The 19,531-nt window shown below is 45.7% G+C and overlaps 2 protein-coding genes across 2 annotated transcripts in view; one reads left to right on the top strand and one right to left on the bottom strand.

The window, feature by feature from the left end:
• The window catches only part of LOC5575087, a 60,213-nt gene extending 48,292 nt beyond the window's left edge, over positions 1-11,921 (top strand). The window contains exon 9 of the mRNA XM_021854115.1: positions 11,475-11,921. Coding sequence (XP_021709807.1) covers positions 11,475-11,838 — 364 coding nt within the window. The 3' untranslated portion in view covers positions 11,839-11,921. The remainder of the gene's footprint in view (positions 1-11,474) is intronic.
• On the bottom strand, positions 11,848-19,310 carry LOC5575085 (transferrin). Its single transcript, XM_001661751.2, has 6 exons — positions 19,066-19,310; positions 18,440-18,530; positions 17,933-18,354; positions 13,146-13,824; positions 12,934-13,082; positions 11,848-12,873 (listed from the first exon to the last, which is right to left on the bottom strand). Exons 1-6 carry the CDS (start codon positions 19,145-19,147, stop codon positions 11,969-11,971), a joined length of 2,328 nt encoding a protein of 775 aa, XP_001661801.1. The 5' UTR covers positions 19,148-19,310; the 3' UTR covers positions 11,848-11,968.
• Between the last annotated feature and the right edge of the window lie 221 nt (positions 19,311-19,531).

The following is a 19,531-nucleotide window of genomic DNA, read 5'->3' as shown; positions in this document are numbered from 1 at the left end:
TGGTTTTTATCAAACTCCACAAAGAGTTTAAGAATAAAACCACACAACTTAAAAGTATATAACTGAAAATTACTAACATTCACATTATTCATACGAACTAAAATAAGATATTGCTTTGTAGTTGTAAGATGTGTAGTGCTGAATTTCACAAGAATATTTAGCAATTTTAAATTTTTCGGCTCTGGGGGGGGTTTTGACCCCCAAAACCCACCCCTTGGTTGCGCCACTGCCACGACTATATGGCTAGACCAACCTACTCGCCGAGAACAGGTCGTCCTCTCTGGGCTGCGTACGGGACATACATGGCTTTTTTTTTTTTTTTTTTTTTTTTTTCTCATGCAACTAGGAGTTTAAAAATCTTCATAGACTGGCCTGTATATGTTCATGCTCATGCCAGTGTAATTTTTGGCGCGGTGTGGGATCCACTTAGTGCCTTCCCCACTAAAAACACTCTCCTAGGTTTAGTACCATCACCATCACCCTCCGGAACTACCTTCCGGTATTACTTCGAAGGGGAGGACAACGTGCTGAGCGCACCACTTCAATTTGTTATTCTACATGCTGAGCCCTTCGGCTCCTGAGCCCTTCGGCTCCTGAGCCCTTCGGCTCCTGAGCCCTTTGGCTCCTGAGCCCTTCGGCTCCTGTTAGCAGTTTTAAAACCGTTCAACGACGTGCCTCATGCTGAGCCCTTCGGCTCCACTCGTTAGTAATTTCTTAATACCTATTTTCGCCCTTTGGCGACCCGTCAATTTGTTAGTACCTACATGCAACATTCTGAGCCCTTCGGCTCCAGTTTGTGCACCACTCTGAGCTCATACAAAGCCCGCACTCGTACGGTTACGGCGACCATCTCCTTTCCATAGTTCAGCTGGTAAGATGCCGAGGTCGGTCCAACGATTCCGGTTGAGCATAACTTCCGGTTCGTAGGCGCCCCGACTATTCAATACCAGCGTTCCGACGTATTCTACTCGACCAGTCCCCGACGGTGGACTTAATCTACACCGACGGAGAGTTCCCCGGCGGTGGAATTTCTCCCGACACCGATTCTTCTACTTCTACGATACGAGCCGACCGGAGGGGTGCCGAAGTCAGTCCAGCGATTCCGGTGGAGCCTAGCTTCCGGTTCACTGGTGCCCCGACGACCCTCAACCGTCGCTATGACACGTCTACTCAACTAGTCCCCGGCGGTGAACCTAGCCTACACCGACGAAGAATTCCCCGGCGATGGAAGTTCTTCCGAGACCGATTCTTCTTCTGCTGCTGCTACTGCTGCTCTTCAATTTTTTACGGGCCGACCGGTAGGGTGCCGGAGTCAGTCCAGCGATTCCGGTGGAGGCTAACTTCCGGTTCACTGGTGCTCCTACGACCCGGGACCGGTGCTACGTCGCGTCTACTCAGCTAGTCCCCGGCGGTAGATCTAGCCTACTCCGGCGGAGAGTTCCCCGGCAAAGGAATATCTCCCGGAACCGAGCAGTATCACTTTCCCTTCGTCCGCTCTTTTAGAGTGTCGAAAACAGTCCGGCGCCCTTCTTCGTTCGGCAGGGCTGCCTACGTCATCTGACGCTGCTCCTCTCGCCATGTCCGCTGTAGTGTTGACATAATCTGAACAACAGATCGGTTCTCCGCGTTCCACTTACCTTCATTACTACACATCTTTAGGACGATATTTTCCACGTTCACGTCGTCTCCGACGATGGCAGTCATTTCGCTTCGCTGCTGTGCAAACCGTGGGCAAGTAAAGACTACGTGCTCTGGTGTTTCTTCTATGTCTCGGCATTCAGGGCACAACGGTGACCTTGCGTGGCCGAACCTGTGCAAGTACTGCTTAAAGCAGCCATGACCAGACAGGAATTGCGTCAGTTGAAAATTAATCTCGCCGTGCGCTCTAGTAGTCCATATCGACACGTTTGGAATCAGTCGGTAAGTCCACCTGCCCTTCTCTGCGTTGTTCCATTGCTGCTGCCATTTACTAAGCGTGTTGGCTCTCGCTCTGTTCCGGCCTCTCCCTGTGACTCGATCCCTGTAGCACTCGCTATCCTCCTCCAGTAGAAGGCAGATAGGAATCATTCCGGCTATTACGTGCACGGCGTGCGATGATATCGTTCGATACGCACTCGCTACACGCATTGCCATCAGCCTAAACGTACGGTTCAACTGGGCACGATTTCGTCCTGTCTTCAGTGCCGCCGACCACGCTGGAGCTGCATACCGGATGATCGACGTTGACACGCTCGCCAGTAGCCTCCTCTTACTACTGGTAATCGCAGAATTGTTAGGCATAATTCGGGATAAGGCCGATATCACCTTTGTCGCCTTATTGCAGACGTAGTCGACGTGACTGTTGAAATTCAAACGGTCGTCCAACATCACGCCCAGGTGTTTCACTTCTCGCTTCGAGTTTATGATGCACTCACCGACCATGATGCTCACATTTTGTACTGCCTTCCGGTTACTGATCATAACCAATTCAGTCTTTTGATGGGCCAACGCTAGCTTCTTCTCTCGCATCCAATTTTCCACGGCATCTATCGCCTCCGTTGCCAGTACCTCCACCTCTTCCCGTGATTCGCCGATCACTACAAGCACTACATCGTCCGCAAAACCGACAATCTTGACTCCTCTGGGCAGGTTCAGCTTCAGCACTTCATCGTACATCGTACATCGGACATACATGGCTGTCTCACTTCATCGGTAGCACAGAGGACAGTTTCCACCGCCAGTGCGAGGCATGCGGGACACAAAATACTGTCGAACATTTTCTGGTAAACTGTCCTACCCTGGAGAATAACCCACGAGATCACCGGTATCGACAGCACCCTCCAAAATGATGCGGTAAAGGAACGACTCTTGTTGAAGATCGAAATAATCATCCTTTTTAATTTTAATCTAGTTATCTCCCTAGTTATTGCAATATATTGTGATCTGCAAGATAAATCCACGTAATGTGATTATTTGAAAATGTCGATATACCGTCGCAGTGATAATAAAAATCACCAAATGTTTCAGATTTAGCAAATTTCAAACATTTGCGTCCATGAAGAACGAAAAAATCCAAGCCTACTTGAATTTTGACGATGCGTTTGAATTGTGCGCATATCTTCTGCGCGTTACCGCCGCCGCAGGATGTGAATTCAAAATGAGCGCCGCAATACCCAATTGTTGAAACAGACTAACAAGTGAAAATTCTGTTCATTCCCAATCTAAGCTTCGTTCTGTAAAGACCTAAATATAAGTTTCCTAGTTCAAACCTGAGACGAGACTCGCGAAGACGGTCTTCTTTTTCTGTGATTGCTTAGTTTTTTTCTTATTCCACTTTGTGTTTATACCAATTATGCGCATGCTGTTCAAACCCTCACATGTACCTTTCAGCAAAAAATGATTGAGTTTGCATCACATCGAATCATAAATAGCCGTTTGAGTGAAATTTCATGCCAGCAAACGTAGCAGACATAAGAAATAATTAATCTTCTGCTTAGATTTATCAGCAACTTTGGAAAAAAAACTGCTCCGCCGACAGAGGTTTTTAATAACAGTTTACTTTCAACACAATACTTTTCGCTTTTTCAGCCTTAAAAACGGTGGGCTGCATTTGACGTTTCGTGAGAGGGGAATCTGGGCTGCATATGACGTTGATATTTTTCCTCTTCGCGAGTCTCTCTCAGGTTCAAACCATTGCGTTTCAATCGCCGCTTCAAGAGGTTAAGGACCCTACGCGCAGAGAATTGGTACACGGGATTCCGCAGTTCGCCGGTGCCGGATTCGAGAACTGGAAATTTAGAGTCGAGAAGTTACTGAAGTCAGCCGCATTTCTGGACGCGGTCAAAAAGGATGCGCCAACCGTCGAAGCCGAACTTCCGAAATTTAAAGAAATGGGCGGGAAGGCTGTGAACCTGATAATTTCATTTATCCAAGACGACTTGTTAAATGTTATCCGGGAGGAGGAAACAGTGAAGGACATCTGGGCCACTTTGGAGGGAATCTACGCCAACAAGTCGGTTTCCTCGCAGACGCTGATACGCAAGCAATTCGCAAAGCTCAAGATGGCATCAAGGACCATCTGAAGATTTTCGACGAGCTGATCCGGAAACTCAAATCGGCAGGAGCGAAACTTCAAGACAGTGGTCTGGTGTCCCAGCTTTTCGTTACCCTTCCTGAGAGCTACGACCCTTTGGTTACAGCGTTGGAAAACTTGGGAGAGGAAAACCTGACTCTGGATGTCGTCAGAGAGAGATTGTTAGCGGAAGAAATGAAGAAATCCGATCGCATAACCGAGGTATATCAGAAGGAGCCGTTCGCGTTCGTTGGAAATCAGAGAAGGCATGGTGTGAAGAACGAAGTGATAAATTTCTGGGACGATGTTATTGATGTAATAAAAAGGGCCATAAAGTGACCCTCCCCTTGGTTATGCGACCTTGCCGCGATGGGAGGGCATAATCCATTAGCCCATATGATGGAAACCAAAGGCGTAACCTGTAGTGGTGGTATCACATTTTGGCATTTTTTGCTTAAAGCCGCGTCATAATTCATATGGCATAGACGCAATAATATCTCGGATGTGATCCAACGGACATTCTGCGTCATTGATAGAATTGATGCCCATTTCAAATAATTAATCTATTCGAAGTGGACATTAATACTATTGGTGACGTTCAGTTTGCCTTTTGCTAACCAGAATGATCCGTAGCCACTCTTACTATTAGCTAGCTAGATACATTCATTTATTTAGTTAACATCTACACAGATAACACTGAATCAACAATTTCACGCCACAATACTCGGTTCGTGGCCGCATCTCTCCATCCTCGGTTCTGCCCCACGCTCGCCAAATCGATACGCACTTGATCCGCCCACCTAGCTCGCTGCGCTCCACGCCTTCTTGTACCAACCGGATCCGAAGCGAACACCATCTTTGCAGGGTTGCTGTCCGGCATTCTTGCAACATGCCCTGCCCATCGTATCCTTCCAGCTTTGGCCACCTTCTGGATACTGGGTTCGCCGTAGAGTTGGGCGAGCTCGTGGTTCATCCTTCGCCGCCACACACCGTTCTCCTGCACACCGCCGAAGATCGTCCTAAGCACCCGACGTTCGAAGACTCCAAGTGCTTGCAGGTCCTCCTCGAGCATCGTCCACGTTTCATACCCGTAGAGGACTACCGGCCTTATGAGCGTTTTGTACATGGTACATTTGGTGCGGGCGTGAATCTTTTTTGACCGCAGCTTCTTCTGGAGGCCATAGTAGGCCCGACTTCCACTGATGATGCGCCTCCGTATTTCACGGCTAACGTTATTGTCAGCCGTCAGCAAGGATCCAAGGTAGACGAACTCGTCGACCACCTCGAACGTATCCCCGTCTATCGTAACACTGCTACCTAGGTGAGCCCTGTCGCGCTCGGCCCCACCAGCTAGCATGTACTTTGTCTTGGCCGCATTCACCACCAGTCCAACTTTTGCTGCCTCGCGTTTCAGGCGGGTGTACAGGTCTGCCACCTTTTCAAATGTTCGGCCGACGATGTCCATATCATCCGCGAAGCAAACAAATTGACTGGATCTCGTAAAAATCGTACCCCGGCTGTTAAGCCCGGCTCTCCGCATAACACCTTCTAGCGCAATATTGAACAACAGGCACGAAAGTCCATCACCTTGTCGTAGTCCCCGGTGGGATCCAAACGAACTGGAGTGTTCGCCTGAAACCTTCACACAATTTTGCACACCTTCCATCGTCGCTCTTATCAGTCTCGTGAGCTTGCCGGGAAAGCTGTTCTCGTCCATGATTTTCCATAGCTCTACGCGGTCGATACTGTCGTATGCCGCCTTGAAATCGATGAAAAGGTGATGCGTTGGGACCTGGTATTCACGACATTTTTGGAGGATTTGCCGTACAGTAAAGATCTGGTCCGTTGTCGATCGGCCGTCAACGAAGCCGGCTTGATAACTTCCCACGAACTCGTTTACTACGGGTGACAGACGACGGAAGATGATCTGGGATAATACTTTGTAGGCCGCATTTAGAATGGTGATCGCTCGAAAGTTCTCACAGTCTAACTTGTCGCCTTTCTTGTAGATGGGGCAGATTACCCCTTCCTTCCACTCCTCCGGTAGCTGTTCTGTTTCCCAGATTGTGCCTATCAGCCGGTGCAGACAAATGGCCAGCCTTTCCGGACCCATCTTTATGAGTTCAGCTCCGATACCATCCTTACCAGCAGCTTTATTGTTCTTGAGCTGGTGAATGGCATCCTTAACCTCCCTCAAAGTGGGGGCTGGTTGGTTTCCATCTTCCGCAGTACTGACGAAGGCATTTCCTCCGTTGTCCCGTCCTTCATTACCTGTGCTCTCAGCATCATTCAGGTGCTCGTCGAAGTGCTGCTTCCACCTTTCGATCACCTCACGCTCGTCCGTCAGAATGCTCCCATCCTTATCCCTGCACATCTCGGCTCGCGGCACGAAGCCGTTGCGGGATGCGTTGAGCTTCTGATAGAACCTACGCGTTTCCTGAGACCGGCACAGCTGTTCCATCTCCTCGCACTCCGTCTCCTCCAGGCGGCGTTTTTTCTCCCGAAAGAGGCGGGTCTGCTGTTGCCGTTTCTGTTTATAGCGTTCCACGTTCTGCCGGGTCCCTTGCTGCAGCATGACCGCCCGCGCTGCATTCTTCTCCTCCAAAACCTCCTGGCACTCCTCGTCGAACCAATCGTTCCGTCGACTCCGTCCCACGTACCCGACGTTGCTCTCAGCTGCATCGTTGATGGCTGCTTTTACTGTTCTCCAGCAGTCCTCAAGAGGGGCTTCGTCCAGCTCACCCTCTTCCGGTAATGCAGCCTCGAGTTGCTGCGCGTATGCCGCTGCGACATCCGGTTGCTTGAGCCGCTCTAGGTCATACCGGGGCGGCCGTCGGTACCGTACGTTGTTAACGACGGAGAGTTTTGGGCGCAGTTTGACCATCACCAGATAGTGGTCAGAGTCGATGTTAGCGCCACGATAGGTCCTGACGTCGATAATGTCGGAGAAGTGCCGACCATCAATCAGAACGTGGTCGATTTGCGATTCTGTCTGCTGTGGTGATCTTCAGGTGTATCGGTACGGAAGGCTGTGCTGGAAGTAGGTGCTACGAATGGCCATATTCTTGGAGGCGGCAAAATCAATTAGTCGTAGGCCATTTTCGTTCGTCAGCCGGTGGGCGCTGAACTTTCCAATCGTCGGTCTGAATTCCTCCTCCTGGCCAACCTGAGCGTTTAGATCTCCTATGATGATTTTGACGTCGTGGCTTGGGCAACTGTCGTACTCGCGTTCAAGCTGCGCGTAAAAAGCGTCTTTATCATCATCAGTGCTTCCGGAGTGAGGGCTGTGCACGTTTATTATGCTGAAGTTGAAGAACCGGCCTTTGATCCTCAACTTGCACATTCTCTCATTTATCGGCCACCACCCGATCACGCGCCTCTGCATATCACCCATCACTATAAAAGCTGTTCCCAGCTCATGTGTATTGCCGCAGCTCTGGTAGATGGTATGGTTACCTCTAAACGTTCGCACCATTGATCCCTTCCAACACACTTCCTGCAACGCTACGATGCCGAATCCACGGTCCTTCAGCACGTCGGCGAGTATGCGTGTGCTCCCGATGAAGTTGAGAGATTTACAGTTCCACGTACCGAGCTTCCAATCGCTAGTCCCTTTACGTCGCTGTGGTCTTCGCCGATTGTCCCGGTTCGTATTCTCTTGTTGATTATTCGTTGCTTGATTTTTTTACGGCTGGCTTGCAGGGCCTGACACCAACCCCCTAGATTTCCGGAGGACCATTCCCCCTAAATGTTCGGAGGACCATAGTGCGCAGTTTAGCTTAGAGTCCTTCTCTGGCACTCGGACGATGATCAGCCGCCCCTGACATGGGGAACAGACGCTGTTGTGAGCCGCTCCTAACATGGAGTACAGACGCTCAAGGTTTGCAGAAGCAAAAGCAAAAGCAAACCCCCCCTTCCCTGTCAGCATACGACCAAAGTTCCCACCGGGGGTTGGTTACCCGATCTTCCCTAAGGTTACTCGTACCCCGGCCAGTACCGCGAGGAGGTAGGGATAGGAGTTGCTGGGCAAGAGGCTAAGGACCGCACAAAGGGGTCTATTTTATTCCTTCAGGTACGCGAGGTACCAATGGTACGCCATGCCCAGCCATTTACCAACCAGCTAGCTAGATACATCGTTATCATATACGACGTAGGGAATACTTAGGAACTCTTAGGAAAATGACTAGTAGATTCACTGAGTACAAATAAGTGGCGACAATCTTATTTTAATATGGTTTTTACATTGCCATAATAAGAAATACCTCTTTTGTAACAGCGGTAAAATGTACAAGTAGAAAGTAGGCGTTGTGAAGCATTGCATTTGCCACCGAAAAGTGAATCTTGTAGGAGACTGTAATAGAAGCCTAATGTAACTTTACTCTTCAATATTCACTATAAAAATGACTATGGAAAGTAAGACGCTGAGATCGATCATTAGGGTACACTTGCTAGTTTCGAAAAATTGTTGAACAGACAAGGAAAGCGACTTTTTTCTTTAAGGATATATGAACGTAATGACCAATAAATACTTTTAACAACAAAAAATGAAATTAACTAGAACTACTACTAAACAGCCTAATTTTGTTAAGACTTGACGACACTTGACATTTAAGACTCTAATCTTACGTAAAAGACAATAGTAATCAGAATAGCACGTGTATGACAAATTATTCAAAACCATTTCGACTAGACAGTATTAGTAATGCACTACTATTTCAAACAAATTCTACACTACTATTTCAAACAAATTCTAATGGAGCTGCTGATTTTCATAATGCTTCCTTTTCTCAGAAGCAAGGGAATATGGGTACTTTTCAAAAACTACCACGTCACAATACTAATAAAAAACAGTGTTCATGTGGGCGCCATTGCCTAGTCCGTCTGAGTATTGGTCCTGGTAGAGGGGAAACTTGGCAAAAGCCAGACCGAGGGTTCAGCCTTGACAAGTTAAGCTGTCAGGCAGCTCCAACTGAATACCATACAAAAAAAAATAAAAAGGGCCATAAAGTGAAGGACTGCAGAAGCGAATCACAAGCGGAAGCTAATGTGGCGGCCAACAGAAGAGCTGTTGCGTTCATGAGCCTTAAGTCGACGGATAGCAGTAGCCTAAGAGCAGCTATCTTCAAGCTGGACTCCGGCGCTAGTTATCACCTAGTGAATCGGCAGGAATATTTTGTTTCCTTGGAGAAATTGTAATTTCTGTGGCGAAGGACAATCAATCGTTAATCCCATTGCATAGAGGACGAATTGAGGGAACCAGTAGCCGGGGAGTCACGTGTACAATCGACAATGTACTGTACGTTCCGGATTTACGAGCGAATCTGCTATCAGTGAAGATGATGACAAAAGCTGGAATGAAGGTAACGTTTGAAGCAACAACGGCTGAGATAAGTTTCAATGGCGATACTATTGGCGTGTGTCCCATTAGAGACGACCTGTACGAGATGGAAGTTTACTTGTCATATGGAGATGAAATGTGCACCGAGGAAAACGCTAGTTCTTGGAACCGGCAGCTCGACCATTCAAGGATGGAAGATCAAGCGGCGATGGAGATGGTTCCTGATGACAGAATGAATCTAGTTGATGCTGGAAGCCTTGAGCAAGAGGGGGAAATTTTCGAAGAAGACCAAGGAAGCCTTTGTTCCGACGGTGTAGCGACGAATAAAAATCAACTTCAATCAACTGAAGATTCTGCTCAAGACGTTCCAGTTGCGTTTTACTTGCATCAAGATCGAAAGCAGTGCATCGAACCGAAACACAAGTTCCCCTTGGACAGGTCTGCGAAATACTTGGAAGTAACGTGTCCTCATATGGATGTGGTTCTGGTGTTCCCTGGAAATAATGCTCAGGCTGACGAATCAACACGCATGAAAGTTATGAAAGGGTCGTACGAAAACTCGTTATCAGCATACAGGTATAATCACGTGAAAAGACCACCGGATGACAAGATGCCAAAATGGATACGTCGAACCGGAAATGGTTTTGGTATCCCAGCTTATAAACTCAATTGAAGAGATCGTCGTCAACAATGTTCGATTCTGTAGAGTAGAGATGTATGTAGTACATTTTTTTAGGATGGGCTGATTAAGAGTAATCATCCTTTTTAAGTTTAATCTAGTACCGATCAACACATCTCCCTAGGTACCCAATGGACGGGTCTACCCCGTATGGCATAATGCCATTTGGCATAATGCCGTTTGGCATACAGTCGTTTGGCATAATAGTCGTTTGGCATAATGGTCATTTGGCATAATTTGAAAAGGAAAATTCTAAAGTGGTACAGTAATATCCGGGACCATAAGATGCGTCATAAAATATCATGTTCCTTCTTTTTTCAAACAACATGACATAACTTAGGTGTTGGACACATTTTTGTTGAACATGCGCTGTAATATCCAGGACATAATGACCCCGGAAGTCATGTATGTTGCAATTTCAAAAGAGCTTTATTGGATATCGGTTTTCTTGAAAAATGAAGATTGGAAGTATGTCCTATCAATAACTGACTACGGAATGTACGATCGCGAGCAGTTTATCCACACCCTCTCCCTTAATGGAAGGAATTTGATCAAATTCAATGTTTTTCACAATTATGCCAAACGGCTATTATGCCAAATGACGATTATGCCATACGACCATTATGCCAAATGGCATAATGCCAAATAGCTATTATGCCAAACGACTGTATGCCAAACGGCATTATGCCATATGGCATTATGCCAAACGGGGTAGACCCCAATGGACCGATGCACGAGTTCACTAGTTGACGTTTGAGCGGTGCCGTGTTATTTATGTGACGATGGAAACGAGTGAATTCGGCACCGCTCAAACGTCAAATTCGTGAACACGTGCATTGGTCCATTGTTTAAACAGACTAACAACTGAAAATTCTGTTCATTCCCAATCTAACCTTCGTCCTGTAAAGACTTAAATATGAGTTTCCTAGTTCCACCCATTGCGTTTCAATCGCCACTTCAAGAACTCTTTACCTTGATATGACCCCTGCTAAGATCCTGGACATGTTAATAACCACATCCTATACCATTACGAACCCAGCTACGACCTTGGGCTCGATACGGAATTTTCACATCATACGGCAACACCAACGAAACGACGAATACCACGACATAAACGCTGTTAAACATACAATGTAACTCCAACCTTCGGTGCATCCAGGGATCGGAAATGCACTGCAGCAAACATATACCACCTCTACATTCACATGTTTAAGCCAGGGTGCATCACTTATCTTTACCCTAACTGTTTTTCAATAATAAATTTTGAGAATTGGGACACCTAGATATATAGCTTTCTGGAGAACGGAATTATGTTTTTGGAGAAATGGTTTTCTGGGCAATGTTATAGAATCGCCCCACGCTTCTTTATAGCCTTTACATCACTACAAATCTTTTACTCCCCACAGACATCTCACAGTGCTTGGAGCGCTCATTCGTAAGTCAACGCCAGAGTTACGTCGCTTCGCGCTGGAAATTATGCGTAACATGTCATTCGTTAGCAACAATCGACCGGCACTGCTTGCTTCTCAGGACTACATGTACTCACTTAGAGACGTCCTGGACGGCACGGATCCGGCCGAGCAGTTACTTGTGGTAAGTTCTATATGGAAAATAATTGCTAACAATTTCAAAGGCAAAGCTGCCATCAAAAGCAGCCCACTGCCGAGGCGATTGAACGCTTTGCTCAGGCAGCGATCTTTGTTGGAACGCTGCGAAGATGATGATCTCTTCAATGTGCTCACGGTAGTGGTGAGCCTCTTAAATGCATAACAATTAGAATTAGGATCGATTTAAAATTTATTCACGCTTTTTTGTTAAAATAATACAACTGTACAGCTAGATGAATTCTAAAAAAAAATGCTTTTTGAACGTTTGCGAAAGAACTATCCTAAGCCTTGAGTTATCCTCGAATTATGTTGTAAGCAACGAACAGCATCGTCATGAAAATGTTAATAGTGATAATGGCACCCTTGTTCGGGTCTACAGTTGTGGTGCTGATGCCTGCACTTGTGCAATCTTCAATGTTCTCGAACAGTCGAATGTAATTCTGTACTGCATGACCCAGCTCTGCATGCTGTGGAGAGACCAATCCCAACGCTGAATCCTCGAACAGTAAGTTCTTGACACCTCCAAAGATGTTGTACATTCGGAAATCGGGATCATTTTGCAAATAGATATCCAAGGAGCTAAGGGCGTTGATTATACCAGCTGTCTTGGACGACTGACGTCGGACAACTATTTCCCCATCGACAATCGTAGTAAGATAACATTCTTCATCTACCTGGAATCCTGGATAGGCTGCAAGTGATCCATTTCTGCAAAGAACTCGATAGTCGTTTGGATTAATGTTCAAAGCCCGGGCATGTTCCGCCAAGTTTTGAACCTCGACGATCGCTACTTCACCCTGCGTATTAAGACAATTCAGTGCACCACGGGTTCCATAGAACGGGTTATTGACATTGGCAGCACAATTAATATTCCTTTCCACAGTCGCGTCGATATCAGCCTTGCCCTGAACCTCAGATGGTTGGTCTTCCACTTCATCTGGCAAAGCAGTTGAATCTTCTTCTCCATCATCATTGCCACTGTCCCTGGATGCCAATGGTACTGGATCTTGGGGTCGTACTGGCACATTGCACAACGAACAAAGCGATTCAGGATTTTCCCCTCGAGGATCATGCAAACTATCCCGAGAACCTGGAGCACACGACTCGCTGAAGAAATCTCCCAACAGACGACCGTAATCACATTCGTGCTGATCAAAAATGCCTCGAGTTTTTCCCACATTTATGAACGCAATAGATGCTGCAATGTTTGAGAAAGAAAAGTTATTCCCGATCTTGAAGAAAACATTACTTTGCTTACCAATTCCTCCGAACTCTGGGATGCAGGCCTTGGCGTTTCGCAGATTTTCAAACCGAGTGAAACGACTTTCAGCTCGCACCAACACTACCACTGATGAGTACTTCTCCTTTTCGGTTTCTTGGAACATTGCTGCCGTCAAGTTGAATGGGCTGGAAACGAAAAAAGAAAAATGATCATTTCCAATGGGCTTGTTCATCTATCGATCTACTCACTGTCTAGCAAGGTAACCGAAATTCGAATCGATTCCGGTAAAATCAGCGCGGTTATTGGAAATCTCGTTCAAACAGGACATACGACTGGTTGTTGGATCCACACATTCGATCGTCGGGAAAATTCCGGTCGTTAGGGCAGCTGTCCGCAGCACTTCGCATTTGTCTTTTTCCTCCGGAGACGTGGTACACCAGCGGGACGTAGTTTGGCACAGATCCGACGGAATCGGTAGCTGACGGTAGGGACGCAGATAGTCTACCGGGGCCTGGATCGAACCAACCGAAATAGCAGTGCGACTATCTTGAGTAATGATTTCCTGGATGGCTTGTTCCCAGTTGGAGTTGGATGTAGGTCGCAGCCAACGCTCGATGCGGGCGGAGATTTCGATGGCTCTGTTGGCCGTGGACATGACTACCGGCCATGGTTGGGTCAACCACGAGCACGGGTTACTGTTTCCGGTTATCGCTTCAATAGTTCCATTCGGGCACAAAAATCCATATTGGCTGACAATGTCGTTGTTGGCGTCGAAGAACTCGATAGCATCCTGCTGAGATACGTAGGCCACGTCTCCGCCGGCACGAAGACATTGCAACGCTGCCCGGTGACTGGACGTTGTCGAGGTATCGTAAGTGCATTCGTTGGGATTCTGGCACAACTCGCAGAGATTCGGGTATTTCAATTCTGTGAGAAATAATGAAATTAATTCATTAATTTTAATGTTGGATTCAGTGTTTTCAAAAGTCTAAAATAATTCTGTTATCAACTTCAGAAAAAAAAAATCATCACATCTAAGTGAATAATGCTATTCTATTCATTGAGCTAAAATTCTGGTCTCTCATTTTGAAACGAAATTTGAATCTAAGTTCCAACATTCCTCCGCAATTTGCTGCAAGGAAACCCCAAAGATTTCTTGCATAGTTTTCTACGGGTATTAATGGGATATAATCAATTAGGCAATGTTCTTGGAAGAATGCCAAACATTTTTTAAGTGAATCCCGCAAGCATCCTACTAGCGGAATCCGCAAAACAACATCTAGACAATTTGAAGAACGCAGTGCGGGCAGTAATGCTGCAGAAAGGTACTCGTGGAACGTTATAGACATCAACCCGTCTGTTCCTGGGGGAGACGGAATGCGAATAAATGGAGCTGTTGCACTGCACCCAAGAAACGCGCAAGTTCTACCAAAAACTCAACGCATCCCGCAGGCCTTGCCGCGAGCCGAAATGTGCAGGGATAAAGATGTGAACATTTTGTCAGAGTCTGACAGTCAGACGGACGCAAGGTGATCGAAAAATGAAAAAAAAAATGATCTCACTTTTGGGGAAGTTTAGGATGCCGTTCAACAGCTCTAGAATCGCTGGAAAGGATGGTATCGGAGCGGAACTCATTAAGATGGGGCCGGAGAATTTGGTCGCTTGTCTGCATCGGCTGATAGTCAGAATCTAGGAAACTGAACAGCTATCGAGCGTTAACTATTCTAAATACCGCCTACAAAGTATTATCCCAGATCATCCGTCGTCTATCACCAATAGCAAATGAGTTCGTGGGAAGTTATCAAGCCGGTTTCGTGAACGGCCGCTCGACGACGGACCAGATGTTTACAGTACGGCAAATCCTCCAAAAAATACGGGAATATCAGGTCCCTGCGCATCATCTGTTCATTGATTTTAAAGCGGCATACGACAGTATCGACCGCATAGAGCTATGAAGAATCATGGACGAGAACAGCTCTCCCGGGAAGTTCACAAGACTGATTAGAGGGACGATGGACGGTGTGCAGAACTGCGTGAATATTTCGGGCGAATACTCCTGTTCGTTCGAGTCCCGCCGGGGGCTAAGACAAGGTGATGGACTTTCTTGCCTGTTGTTTAACATTGCGCTAGGGGTGTCATGCGGAGAGCCGGGTTTAACAACCGAGGCACGATTTTCACAAGGTTCAGTCAATTTGTTTGCTTTGCTGAATCGGAAGAACATTTGAAACGGTGGCAGAAATGTACACCCGCCTGAAACGCGAAGCAACAAGAGACAGACTGGACGTGAATGCATCAAAAACAAAGTACATGCTTGTGAGCGGAACCGAACGTGATAGGGCTCGCCAGCGTTACGATTGACGGGGATACATTCGAGGTGGTAGATGAATTCGTCTACCTCGGATCCTTGCTGACGGCGAACAACAATGTTAGCCGTGAAATACGGAGACGCATCATCTGTGGAAGTCGTGACTACTATGGGCTCCAGAAGAACCTGCGGTCAAACAAGATTCGTCCCCGCACCAAATGTACCATGTACAAAACGCTGATTAGACCGGTGGTCCTTTACGTGCATGAAACGTGGACGATGCTCAAGGAGGACCTGCAGGCACTTGGAATCTTCGAACGTCGGGTGCTTAGGACGATCTTTTGTGGTGTGTGGCGGCGAAGAATGAATCGCGAGCTCGCTGCACTCTACGGCGAACCTAGCATCCGGAAGGTATTGCTGTGTGCGTTTGAAATGCAAATATCAAATGCGGGAACACCAAACGCGGTAAGATTTTTAACAAGGAAGGCGAAGTCATAATTTGATTTTCTTTGCTGGGTTGGCGGTGATATGCATTATGGTTGCTATGTATCCTTTGATTACTTTGTGTTACCGCATTTGAAGCTCAGTTAGACTGGATTTGCACGTCAAACGCAAACTGCAATATCAGAACCTGGAAGAATGCGTTGGGCTGGGCATGTTGTAATAATGCCGGACAACAACCCTGCAAAAATGATGATCGCATCCGATCCGGCAGGTACAAGAAGGCGAGGAGTGCAGCGGGCACGGTTGGCTGACCAGGTGCTGCAAGATCTGGTGTGGGCCGCAGCCGAGGATGGAGGGAGGCAGATGCGAACAGAGTTGTATGGCGTGAAATTGTTGACGCGGTTTTATTGTAATATCAATGTAATACCAATAAATGATGATGATGATGCCGCCAAACATACATGTGAAAAAATAGCGAAATTGAACAGCTGAGAAACAGACTTTGTCCCAATGTGGACGTAATGCCAAATAATCCAGAAGTCATTGCTAAGTAACACAGAATAAACGCATGAATTTTGTAACTTCGATTGATCTATACCGGAGTTGCTACGTGTTTTCTCTTCTCCATTTCTTCCACAAACCCTTCCACCATTTTTTCGTTGAATTATTGGATAACGTTAACTTTCGATTAAATTAAAGATGTAGAACGAAGTATAGAGGTTTGAATTATTATTATTTGCAGTCGACATATCCCGTAACACATCCTATATAGCACTACTTCAATATTTTAAAATTTGCATTGCTTCTTTGAGTGGCCTTGATTAGCGAGTTGTTAAGAAATAAGAATCACTAACTGCATAATTTTCTTTATATGCTGGCTCAAAAGTAAATCGACAAAATGAATCGGTTCAATATGTAACATATTTCAGTTACACGACCAAACTTCCATCAAAATAAATCAGCATTTTTTTCTGGTTATCTTCTGAAATTAAAATAATAGTAGTTTACTGAACAAGTTGCAGAATGATGATTTTTACAGCACGAGTAGTGAATTTATCCTACGAGGCTTGCCGGAAATTGTAATATATACCCAGACAGTGAATAAAAGACAGGTGCTGACCATGGTGCTGACGTGGTATCAATATCAGCAGAAGCCTTGTTTTTTGTCATTAGTTTTCAACACGACGATCTTGAAAAACGCTTGTAGATCGTCGCAGTTACTTCAAATCGTTTTGGTGTCTTCTGCGCATATGCCTTGGACAATCCGAAATAATCGCGCAGAAGACACTAACACGATTTGTAGTAGCTGCGACAATCCACAAGCATTTTAAGAAGTTTTCGAGATCGCCGTCGCGAGAAAAAATCGCGCATTGCACAGTAGTAGGTCAGATCCACAAATATATTCAATCGATAAAGCACACGGACTGTGTATTAGAGCTCAGTAGGTCATGGAGAACAAAAAACATCCAACCACTCCCATGTAGCGAAGACCCAACTAGCGAATTCCCATTGTATTAGTCATTCTCAGCTCAATCGAACGCGATCAACTACCTTATATTAGCCGTATAAACCTTAAAAAGCAAAATAGCGGACTAACGATTACTTGGTTTATTTGTAAATTGGAAAATTTGAAATGCAGTCAATCCTGAAAAAACATCATAGGAATGAACCTCGAAATGTATTGAACACAGCAGAAGTTAAGGCCCATGACCTACGAATGTACATTTTTTTAATTAGTAATGCTCTATCCTGCAGGTAAGAAGAAGGATTAGTAGAGAGCTTTGTTGAATTGTAGTGATTCCCAAACTTCAAATCTATTTGTCTAACATAAGTTCATAAGTTTCATCAATTGATTTAAGACATAATTGTAATCATTTACTATTCGATTTAGTTTACAAATGAGCCAGTAACAGTTTGCATGTTAAAACTGATTAAGCAAACTCTATGTAAAAATTTGATTATGAGTGTTACTGCTCGGAATAAAGTGTGTGTGTTCATAATGGGTGATAGGTACTTTGGAAACAAAATATTGATGCAAATGTTCAAAGTAATTAAAAAAATAATAAATTACATGGAATAAAGAAAAAATTAAGATGAGACTACTGGGCAGCCCGTCGTGAGCACCTCGGAAACTATATTTTATGGAATCCTTAGAGAGCTTAGAGGATGTGTAAAACTCTATGACATATTCCGTTTACTTGAATGAAAGATTGAAGGCCTGTATTCCTAGAATTTTGAGGATATCGCTCTAGTAGTACGACTATGATACACGCACTCTATACTTACTCAAGCTGGCGTCCTCCTGGGGAACGTTGGACCACTTGCCCGGTCGACAGGCAGACTGGAAAAAGCTCGACAAGGCAGCTGTTTCAATTTCCGCAGCATTATCCAAATCCGCACAGTAAGCCGGCACGACCAATCGTTCAAAGTGCTTCAGAAATCGTTCGCTCCACCGCTGCTGGCGTCCGTAGTGTAGTCCCGGATGGCAGAATTTCTTATTGCGCAGACCATCGACACCTCCTTGATGCTGCGAGGAGACCACCACAACCGAACGGAAATCCACGACTTCCCGGGTTCGATCCCTGTGTCGGAGCTCCTTCACAACGGTGATTCCATCCCAAGCTAGCGTTGCCAACTGTAGCATGCTTTCCGCGCTGAAAACTCCCATATCAGCCGTGCCATTACGAATCCGTTGCGCACACTCAATGCTATGACGCAGAATTTAAAGAGAATCACATTAGTCACTCATCAGACTATTTGCCTATACTGTTGGGCAACTAGTTCGATTCATACCTGTCTTGAACTGTGACGCATACGACTTCCGGATTGCCCCTTTGAAGTTGCAGGCATTGTTCGGAAAACTTGGTGCTAGCGCATATTCTATCTGTAATAGAAAGCCCAATAACGCTAGTATTGAGTATTTGTTGAACGAAATATGTATATAGCATAGGTGTGGGGCCAAACAAGAACCAAGTGGATCTTATCTTATCGCTCACGTATGAAATTCGTAAAAACTCCGTTGCTGCAACGCGATGATACCACACGACAGTTATTTTTATTTCCATGTTTTCGTGTGAGCCGATCAAGCTTCGAAGAATTTGAACGGTAATAAGGGCGTTATCGCTCAGCACTTGTCCACTCGGTTTCCGCTCCTGGCGAGCATATCGAGTATTATCATGTCGGTTGTTTGAAATTAATCTTGAAGTCAGTTAAATTTTTGAACTTTTAAAAGTTATGTAATATTTAGCATAAATTTATTGTCTTTGAAGTAGCGATTCAATCATCATTTACTGCAACAGATCACATGGTGCATTGCTGATATTCGATAATCAAATATATGCACCATCGCAACCATGTTCATTTTTTGGTCAAGTGAACCGCACCCTATTTTCGCACATGAAACACGATCCCACACTCACCAACTAGTTGACCGTTGACGACTGCACTTAACACGCATAGTCCGAAAAGCACCGTCACTCCCGCACTGATTGTCCTTGCCATTTTGGCTGTTCGTTGTAGATTACAAGTACCGTTTTCTTTTGATAATCAATCAATCTAATCCACTCACTTTTCACACTTCATTTGGTCATTTTTTTTACCACACAAAAAATAGTCCTTCCAAAGTGCAACGCCAAACCAAACTGGCAGTTTCGACTATGATACAGAACACAGTCGACTCGCTATGCTATCTGATAAGGCAGCGCGAGCCGGTAAGGTATAGATTAGATAACAGGATCGCATATTGGTATTAACCGTCGCATGGGGAAAACTTGGTAACACAATAATGCTTTTCTTCCAATAAGCCAAGGCATGTTTCGATCAATCTTCTTTATCCAATATCAATAGTAAGATCGGAGGCACTAAAGCGGTTAGCTTAATCTTTGC

Source organism: Aedes aegypti, chromosome 3 (assembly GCF_002204515.2).
Source record: "Aedes aegypti strain LVP_AGWG chromosome 3, AaegL5.0 Primary Assembly, whole genome shotgun sequence".
Lineage (NCBI taxonomy): Eukaryota > Metazoa > Arthropoda > Insecta > Diptera > Culicidae > Aedes > Aedes aegypti.
This window is presented reverse-complemented; position numbering and strand designations above follow the sequence as displayed.

Bases quoted from the DNA above. Each gene is read 5' to 3' on its own strand.
- LOC5575085 (XM_001661751.2), bottom strand. From the start codon at position 19,147: ATGGCAAGGACAATCAGTGCGGGAGTGACGGTGCTTTTCGGACTATGC. The intron at 18,355-18,439 runs GTATGAATCGAA...TCTGCGTCATAG, and splicing joins TGCGTCACAGTTCAAGACAG to CATTGAGTGTGCGCAACGGA. The intron at 12,874-12,933 runs GTAAGCAAAGTA...CAAACATTGCAG, and splicing joins CCCAGAGTTCGGAGGAATTG to CATCTATTGCGTTCATAAAT.